This window comes from Ixodes scapularis, unplaced genomic scaffold (assembly GCF_016920785.2).
Source record: "Ixodes scapularis isolate PalLabHiFi unplaced genomic scaffold, ASM1692078v2 ptg000597l_1___fragment_1__unscaffolded, whole genome shotgun sequence".
In the NCBI taxonomy this organism is placed as follows: domain Eukaryota; kingdom Metazoa; phylum Arthropoda; class Arachnida; order Ixodida; family Ixodidae; genus Ixodes; species Ixodes scapularis.
Genome location: NW_024610006.1, coordinates 1,180,735 through 1,189,337, shown reverse-complemented (window position 1 = coordinate 1,189,337; position 8,603 = coordinate 1,180,735). Strand labels below are relative to the sequence as shown.

Genomic DNA, 8,603 nt, shown 5'->3' with positions numbered 1-8,603 from the left:
GACGTTGGTTCCACGTGATATTTTGGGTATGACCTTATTTTGATCTCCTAAAGCGATATCGGCCCCTTTTATAGAATCTATGTTTTGGGGGAGTTGCCCTTTTAAAGTAGTTGGTCAGGGACTGGAGCAAAGCCTATTTTTCGGGCAAGAAAACGGCGTGCCTGAGCACTGCTACCAGGACTGGTACTGACGCTCTGAATATCTTAAAAGCTGTCATCCTGGACACCAGACAGTACACCAAAAAGGGAAAATTTCAGATTGTGATAGAGCTTCATCATCGTTAGCAATACTGCGTCCGCGTTACTGATGCTGAAGTCCTTCCTCTTGTTCGACATGCGAGACTCCACATACAGGTCGCAAATGTTGTAGAATAACTTAAAATGGCACACAGGTTAGTGATACAAGGGCCGGTTTGTTTTTAACCCGTACAATCCCGAGCACTTGTTCTTTCTCAAGCTGTAGGGTATCAGCTTGGCTTCCAATGTCTTTCTTCGAGCTGTGAAGTTCAGCCTTGAAGAGCTGAAACACTAAAAACAACTCTGGTGTCAACAAGAATTATGTTGACGTGACTCTCATACTGGGCACGCAATGTTTACTCTCTCCCCTTTACAAAAATTGTTATACCTTTCTATAGAAAAGTTTCCGAAAAAGTCAATAGAGGATATAGAATGTCAACAGCTTGTCTCTTGCTATTAAATGTCAACAGCTTCTCTACAGAAAAGCATCAGAGAAAGTCTGTTGACATCCTATTGAAAATTGACCCACTTTTTTATTGAAAGTCAGCAGACTTTCTGTGATGCTTTTCTATTGAAAATCTCTTGAAAAGTCACGGTTGAATATTAAATGTCAACAGCTTTTCAAAAGAAAAGCGTAAAAAGTCGGTTGGCTTTTTATTGAATATTGGCCCACTTATTAATTGAAACTCAACAGACATTCTGTGATGCTTTTTGTTGAAAAGCTGTTGACATTCAATATTCCCTGTTGACTTTTTTTACAGCATTTCAAAAGAAAAGTACAGTGCTCAACGAAACGAAATGGGCCAGCGGAATGCGTGGCCTCCAGAACTTGCTGCGCCATCTACCGATAAAAAACGGGCTGCCTGGTGATGCGAGTCGCGCATGCGCAAAACTGATACGAGTGCTCAGCGGCTGTTCCAACACAGGCGCGCAACCCCCGATAATCTGCGCAGGCCATGATTTTGCGGAGTGACCACGTTTATTTTTCCTCAGAGACACTGTCGTGATGATGTGCATGAGTTTATCTTGCTTCAAATATATAAAAAAGAAAAGATAAAGCTTCATTTTTTATTCCATAAAAGATTGATGAGCCAGCGCGTCCGGCCTTTTGCAGCTATAATATATTAATGCAGAGTTTTATTTTTTCGTGGTTTTATTCAATTTTAGCGAGCGTCTGACAGTCATTAAAAAGCGTGTGCTGTGTCAACATAGTTTATTTGACATGTTACACAATGCTGCGCCTACCAGAAAAAAAATAATATAAGTAACGTGCTTGTTTTATTATCAGCACCTTACTCTAATATTTGCAGAACTCTCCATTGGCTTCACAAATAGCATTCATGCGACGCGGAAGGGATTCATAAAGATTCACCACCAACTCTGGACATTGCCGCAGCCTGTCCCATTCTTCCTTCACAGCATCCCATAGCTGGTCAGTCGTGACGGAGTGAAGTCCTTGCCGCGATAGCTGGATCTTCATGTTTCCCCAGATGTTCTCGATGGGGTTCATGTCAGCCCCTTTTGGGGGCCATGGCATAACCGCCACTCCGCGTTCCTCTAGAAGGTCACGCACACGATTTGACTGATGAACAGGACAAAGGTCATGTTGAAAAAAAAAAGCATCCGTCAGGGAAAGGTCCCTCAAGAACGTAAGGAATGAGCTCGTGCTCAATGACGTCGCAATACGTTTCGGAGTTAAGCCTCTGGATTCTTACAAGTGGACCAAGTCCTTCCGCTGACAATGCCCCCCAGACGTTAACGGTTTGTCGCCCACTCCTGCCCACACGCTGCAAGTAAGGGGCATCATACCTGAAACATCAAAATCACAAATTATAAGATCCGGCTTGTTAAAAATTGTCGTGTTGCTCAAAAGTAACATACCGTGCACCTCGCGGTCTCCAAACTTGTTTTCCTTGGTGCCAGTCAGTTGAGAAAGAGGACTCGTCGCTGAAAACAACGGTTTTCCAGTCTTGAATCGTCCATGATGTCTTTTCCATGGCAAACCGCAGGCGGATATCTTTTTGTCGAGGAGTTAAAATTGGCTTCTTGCACGCAGCATAGCTCCTAATACCCGCTTCTGCAAGACGGCGTCGCACAAGTTGGTCACTGACATTCAGACCAAGTTCGCCTCGAATGTCACGGGCCGTAATAAAAGGCTGGTCGACTGCAGCCGCGACGATCCATCGATCTTCCTCATCGGTAGTGGACCTTGGGCGGACGTCGTGAGGAGCGTCATGGATGCGGCCGTTGTCGTCTCGAAACGCCGTGAAAATTCGGGCCACTGCGGTTCGGGTCCTTCCTGTCATCCGGGCGACTTCTCGTTGGGGCATTCCCGCGCGGCATAGGGCCACAATTCGCCAGCGTTCGTGAATTGGCACTCGCGACGGCATCTTCACGAATGGATACTGATGGCAGTGAACCGACAATTTATAGAAAAATAAATGTGAAGTGAAATGGCACTGTGCTTTTTATCAAAAGAAAAAAATATTGCCCTTTTGTTCCTTTTCTTTCATATTTGAGACAAGATAAAAGTATGCACAGGGCGTCAAACAGATCGCGATAAAACCACGCGGCGATTAAATAATAAAAAAAGGCTATCACTCTGCAGAGATTACCCATCGAGAGTTGTGCACAGCGTGGGAACAGCCGATGAGCGCTCGTATCAGCTTTGCACACCTCCGACTCGCGTCACCAGGCAGCCCGTCTTTTATCGGTAGATGGCGCAGCAAGTTGTGGAGGCCACGCGTTCCGCTGGCCCATTTCGTTTCGTTGAGCACTGTACCATCAGATGTTTTCTTGGCTCAATGGAAAAGTGACACGGAAGATATGAGATGGCAACTATTTTTCATTAGCTTTTCAATTTACTTTAGTGAATATTGTACCACGTTTCTTGGTTACTCGAGGCTATTCATATTGCACGTTTGCCTTTGACATTATGCCATTCATTAACCCTCTTCTGCTGCCTTTCCATTGCATTTGTAGTCCCTACAAAAAACTGACTACCAGGCACTTTTGATCACATTGTATAATTAAAAAAAAATTTGAGATGGTTGTGATACGTCATTTGTGTACTTATAACTATTCCTGATGATTGAAATCGTGCCATTGGATTTCACTCAAGTTTATTAGTTCCAATACTACAAGTCTATTCTTTCGAGTCCTTTGACAGCATGTTGTTGTTTTTTTTTTTACTTCGCGTCATCCACCTTGCAATGGCTGCAGACGTAGGCTGGGGAAGGAAAACGTTTTTGCTACAATCAGCCAGAATCAATACTTTTGTTGAGGAACCAAGGAATACGAAGGCAATTACGCTAGACAAATCGGTCGGTGCGACCTTTTCTTTTACTGTTCGTTTTTCAGACTGATAAAAATTACAAAATGCATGAGCTCCCGCCGCTTCTCTTCTTCCTCATCGCCCGGTTGCAACATCCTCCCCGAGCCTGAAGTTGACTTGGACGAATTTCCAGCAAATAAAGTTTCTGCGCGGGTCTCTTTATGAGCGTACCGTTTTGCTGTTTCACGAGACAGGCACGAACAATTCCGTCAGTTCCGGGGTACGTCTCTACGATTCTCCCCAGTTCCCAGAACAGCTTGGATGCTCGGTTATTTTCCACTATGACTACGTCGTCCACTTTCAGGGAGCAAGTATTGGTGACGAGATATTGATGAGCTGACCGCAACTCCAACAGGTACTCAGACCGCCAGCGTTTCCAAAAATGTTCCATGATTATTTTTCGATACTGGAACTGGCGAGCTGTTTCCTTCTGTGTCACGCATCCTGGGCGGTCGTTAGACAAGCTTGTTTCTGGTAGAACTGTCAAACTTTGCCCTATTAAGAAATGTGCTGGCGTGATGACTGAGGGGTCTCCTACTCCCGAGTAGAGATATGTCAGTGGTCTTAAGTTTACCATTGCTTCCACCTCAGCAAGGACAGTCGTCAGTGCTTCGAAGCATAGGCTGCTTCTGCCCAACACTTTCTTAAGTGCTGCCTTGACAGATCGAACGAGCCTCTCCCACCACCCGCCCCACCATGGAGCGTCCTCCACAATGAACTTCCAGTTGATTCTGTGTTCTGCAATGTATGATTTGAAAACTTCTTGCTCCAGTGCACCCAATGCCTTCTGGATGTCTTTTGATGCTTTCTTGAAGGCTAGTGCATTATCAGAATATATGTCAAGTGGTATGCCTCTTCTTGCTATAAAACGCCGGAATGCAAGCAAGAAAGCTTCAGCAGTGAGGCCCGTTGAGAGCTCGAGGTGAACTGCTCGCCTGGAGGCGCATGTGAAAAGTACGATGTACGCTTTGCTGCAGCTACCGTCGTTTCTTTTTGCGTACAGCGGCCCTGCGAAGTCGACTCCGGTTACCTCGAATGGCTTTGCCTTCTTGATTCGATCTGTCGGTAGCGGAGCTTGCTCAACAGCAGTTGGCGTCGCATTCAACCGTGAACATACGAGGCAACTTTTTATTACCTTCTTGGTCAGCTGCCTAGCACGTATTATCCAGTACCTCTCTCGTAGGTAACACATTGTGCTTGTTACTTCCCCGTGCATAACCTTACAATGAGCGTGCATCACAATTAGCTTGACAAAGTCATGGTCGTTCGGTAACAGGACTGGATGTTTCACATCGAGACTTTCCGTCAACCTCTGCAGTCGTCCTCCGACCCGCAGGATTTTGTTTTCGCCAAAGAGAGGATGATACTCTGCGAGTCTTACATTAACCTCTGTCGTATTTTTCTCGCGGAGCATAATATCCGTCTGAAACCTTTCGTTTTGTATCTGCCTGATCCAATACTGCTCTGCTTTGTCCAACTCTGCCGCAATTAATCCACCTCGTATTTTGTCATTTCTCTTCTGTGCGTTGTTAGCGAACCTGATGACCCAGGCAGTGATCCTCAGAACCTTCTGGTAATTCTCGTAACTTCCGGTGTCGAACAATGATGGAACTTCTTGGCCTTTCTCCAACAGCACATGTGTCTCTTCTTTTACTTCGAGTTGAGGCGTGTCTTCCAAGAACACTGAAGATTCAGGACATTCTGAAGGTTCTTGACTCAGCCAACTCGGCCCTTTCCACCAAAGAGAGTTAGCACGAAGCTCCTGAACGCCTAGTCCTCTGGTCAAGAGATCCGCCCGATTCTCTTGACCGGGGCAGTGCCTCCAGTGGTCCGGGGATGTCATGACGCGTATCTCTGCCACCCTGTTTTTTACAAATGGCTTCCATTTTTCAGGGACTCCTCTCACCCAACTGAGGGCAACCGTTGAGTCAGTCCACATAATGTAATCAAGTTCCACGTCATAATACGACTGTTTTATGTATCGTAGGAGTCTGGCTCCAATATTCGGCCCCATCAGCTTCAACCTAGGCAGTGATAAAGGTTTTATCGGTGCCACTCTTGTCTTCGCAACAACTAACATGGTAGCTGTTTCTCCTTGGTCATCGGCTGTTCTAAAGTACGCACAAGATCCGTAGGCTTTCGTGCTTGCATCTACGAAGACGTGTAGCTGTACTTTGTTGGCTCCTGCCTGGATGCCTCGCTTGACATGTCTTGGTATACTTAACGAGTGCAGTTGAACAAGGTCCGCCGTCCGAGCGTGCCATTCAGTGATCAAATCAGCGGGGAGTTCTTCATCCCAGCTGATTCCCAATGTCCACAGCTTCTGAAATAGCAGCTTAGCTGTTAGGACGAAGGGCGCGATCAATCCAAGAGGATCGAATACTCTTGAGGCTGCCTTGAGGATGAACCGTTTAGTGTCCACATTTGCTGAGAGGAATTCAAGCAAAGCTTCAACTTTGTAAATAAAGCAGTCCCCTTCGTGATCCCACATCATTCCAAGTACCTTGGAGGTTGGTGAAGGTGAGAGGCTTTTTTCTTCGGTCATAAATGTTGGCTCCTCCTTGTTGAACTGCTCCTGCAGTTGCTCATTGTTCGCAGTCCATTTCCGGAGTGTCATTCCTGCCTGTCTCATGACGTTCCTGGAAGTGTGGTAGAGCCTCACGGCATCCTCAATATCGTCGGCTCCGAGCAGTAGATCATCAACGTAGAAAGATGTCCTGAGTTTCTCTGCTAATTGTGGGTCTTCGCAGACCAACTTCAAGTGATGTTGTATTGTAGCTGTGAGCATGAATGGACTAGACGTGGATCCGAAAGGAACCCGAGTCATCCTCCACTCTTGAATTTCTTCCTTGTTGAAAGGGAAACTTGGCTCCTCAGCAAACCAAAAAAATCTACAAGCATCACGATCATCTTCACGGATGGCAATTTGTAAAAACGCTTTCTTAATGTCGGTGGTCATTGCAACTGAGTACCATCTAAACCGAAGCAGGACCTGCAGAAGCTCGGGGTTCAAGTTGGGTCCTGTTACTAGGCACTCATTCAACGACCTGCACCCTTTGGCATGAGAAGATGCGTCGAAGACGATCCTTAACTTTGTTGTTGTTGCATCTTCACGTATTACTTCTTTATGCGGCATGTAATACATGACCTGCGCGCTGTCGCTTTCCTTTCTGCTCTTTATCACTTCTGCATGCCCATCACGCAAATACTGTCTCATTGCATGATCATACCGCTTGAGTAATCCCTTCTTTCGTGAGATTCTTCTCAACAAGCTCCCTAGACGTAAAATGGCAACTTCCCAGTTGCTTGCCAGCATATCAAAAGTGTCTTCTTTCCACGGCAGAGCCACTTCGTATAGTCCGTTTTTCTTAATGATGTTTTGCTCAAAGTGTGTAATGGTGTCTGCATCAGTGTCTCCGAGCTCACTGTCGGCAACTCCCATTCTGTCTAACTCCCAGAAGGGCTGTAGCGCCTCTTCCACTTGGGTTTCCTTTGTCTTCGCTTGTAGGACACATATCATCAGACTTGAATCCCATTGGAGCCTTCCCACCTGTCTTGAAGGACCTTGCAGCGTCCAGCCCATCTTTGTGTTGATCGCTACCAATCCGTCCACATCTGCGCACCTGATCACGTCTCCTGTGCAGAACTTCCACAACTGGTCGGATCCAATCAACAGACTTTTTTCAGGAACTGTTTTTACACCTGGGAAAATCACGTCGTCTGCCAAATTCTTACTGCTTTCTCGCAGAAATCGCACAAACGGGATGTCCGTTGTTGGCGTAGATACGTCCTGGCAAATGACCGGGATGGAAATTGCTTCAAAGGTTATTTCTGTATTGTCAAATTGACTTTTGAGCTTTACCTCCACAACGGGACTGCGCTCTATAACCTTCGAAGCATTACTGGCGAAAGTGTTGAGTGCTATCTTTGTTCTCCGCGGGACTTTCAGCCCTAGGCGTTGCGCTACCTCTTCTTTTATAAATGTGCGCTGACTGCCACCGTCGATTATTCCCTTGACATAGCAGCTGCCAGCGTTGGTCACTAAAAATGCCTTGAACGTCTGGAGATATATGCCGTCACTAAACTTCTTTTCTGAGCGCGCGCCCGAGCTGGATGCAGACACGCAAATCGTATCGTTACCTTGGGGCGAACGTTCCTTCATCCGCCTAACAAACTCAGGATCGCACATTGTGGTTGCATGTCTGGCTCTGCAAACTGCGCAACTGAGGTTTTTTCTGCAATCTCGTGCTCGGTGACCTTTCAATGTGCATCGGAAACATCTGCAGTCTTTTGATAACATACTTAATTTTTCCTCTCTCTGTTTGCTGCAATCAAAAGATGGCGTGGTGTGCTTCTTTGAATGGCAGAAAAAACACTGAGAATGTGTAGCATTTGTTGCGTTATGAAAAGCTGATGCTGATGCAAACGACTTTACCTTTGTCTCGTGTTTACCTCGAGCATCCTCAAGGCTACTTCTTTCTCGGCTTTCTACTTCCACACGCAGGAAGCGAAGCATTCCATTCAATTCGGTCACTGACTCCGACGTAGTATCCGCTGACCTTGAAGTTCCAGCCGCCGATCCGTCTCCTTGGTCTTGAGCCGCTGCGTTGGTGAAAGCGGTGTTGTTGACTTGCCGGTGATACTCCACTGTAACCTCGTAAGGCAACGCCCTGACAAGAATGTCACAGAGCATGGCTGAAAAACTTGACGTGGGAACATTCAAAGAGTTTAGACACCGAACGTTGAGTTGTGTGGTGTCATACAGGTTTCTCAACCCTCTCACGTCATTAGCTGAAGCATCGTGCGGTAGATTTCTGAGGGCATTCAGATGCTGCCGCTCTATTCTCCTCTTCTCTCCAAACCTCTGTTGCAAGATGGTGATCGCTTCGGCATAGCATATTTCTGTTGTTGGTAGCCCGGCAATCGCCGCAGCAGCATCTCCCGTTAGACGCCGACGAAGGTAGTGGAACTTATCTGTGGTTGTTAAAGTTGCATTGGTATGGATGGCTCCACCAAACTGCTCCCAGAATGTG

General features: G+C 46.4%; 1 protein-coding gene across 1 annotated transcript; it reads right to left on the bottom strand.

Annotated features, from left to right (window-relative positions):
- Positions 1-203: 203 nt before the first annotated feature.
- Positions 204-8,263, bottom strand: LOC121834182. The gene is made up of 4 exons (XM_042287924.1): positions 8,130-8,263; positions 6,801-7,679; positions 4,775-6,209; positions 204-374 (listed from the first exon to the last, which is right to left on the bottom strand). The coding sequence occupies exons 1-4, from the start codon at positions 8,261-8,263 to the stop codon at positions 204-206; spliced, it is 2,619 nt and encodes an 872-aa protein (XP_042143858.1).
- Between the last annotated feature and the right edge of the window lie 340 nt (positions 8,264-8,603).

Bases quoted from the DNA above. Each gene is read 5' to 3' on its own strand.
- LOC121834182 (XM_042287924.1), bottom strand. From the start codon at position 8,263: ATGCTCTGTGACATTCTTGTCAGGGCGTTGCCTTACGAGGTTACAGTG. The intron at 7,680-8,129 runs GTCAGCGGATAC...GTCTGCATCCAG, and splicing joins TCGGCGGCTGGAACTTCAAG to CTCGGGCGCGCGCTCAGAAA. The intron at 6,210-6,800 runs GTATGATCATGC...CCACACTTCCAG, and splicing joins AAGAAGGGATTACTCAAGCG to GAACGTCATGAGACAGGCAG.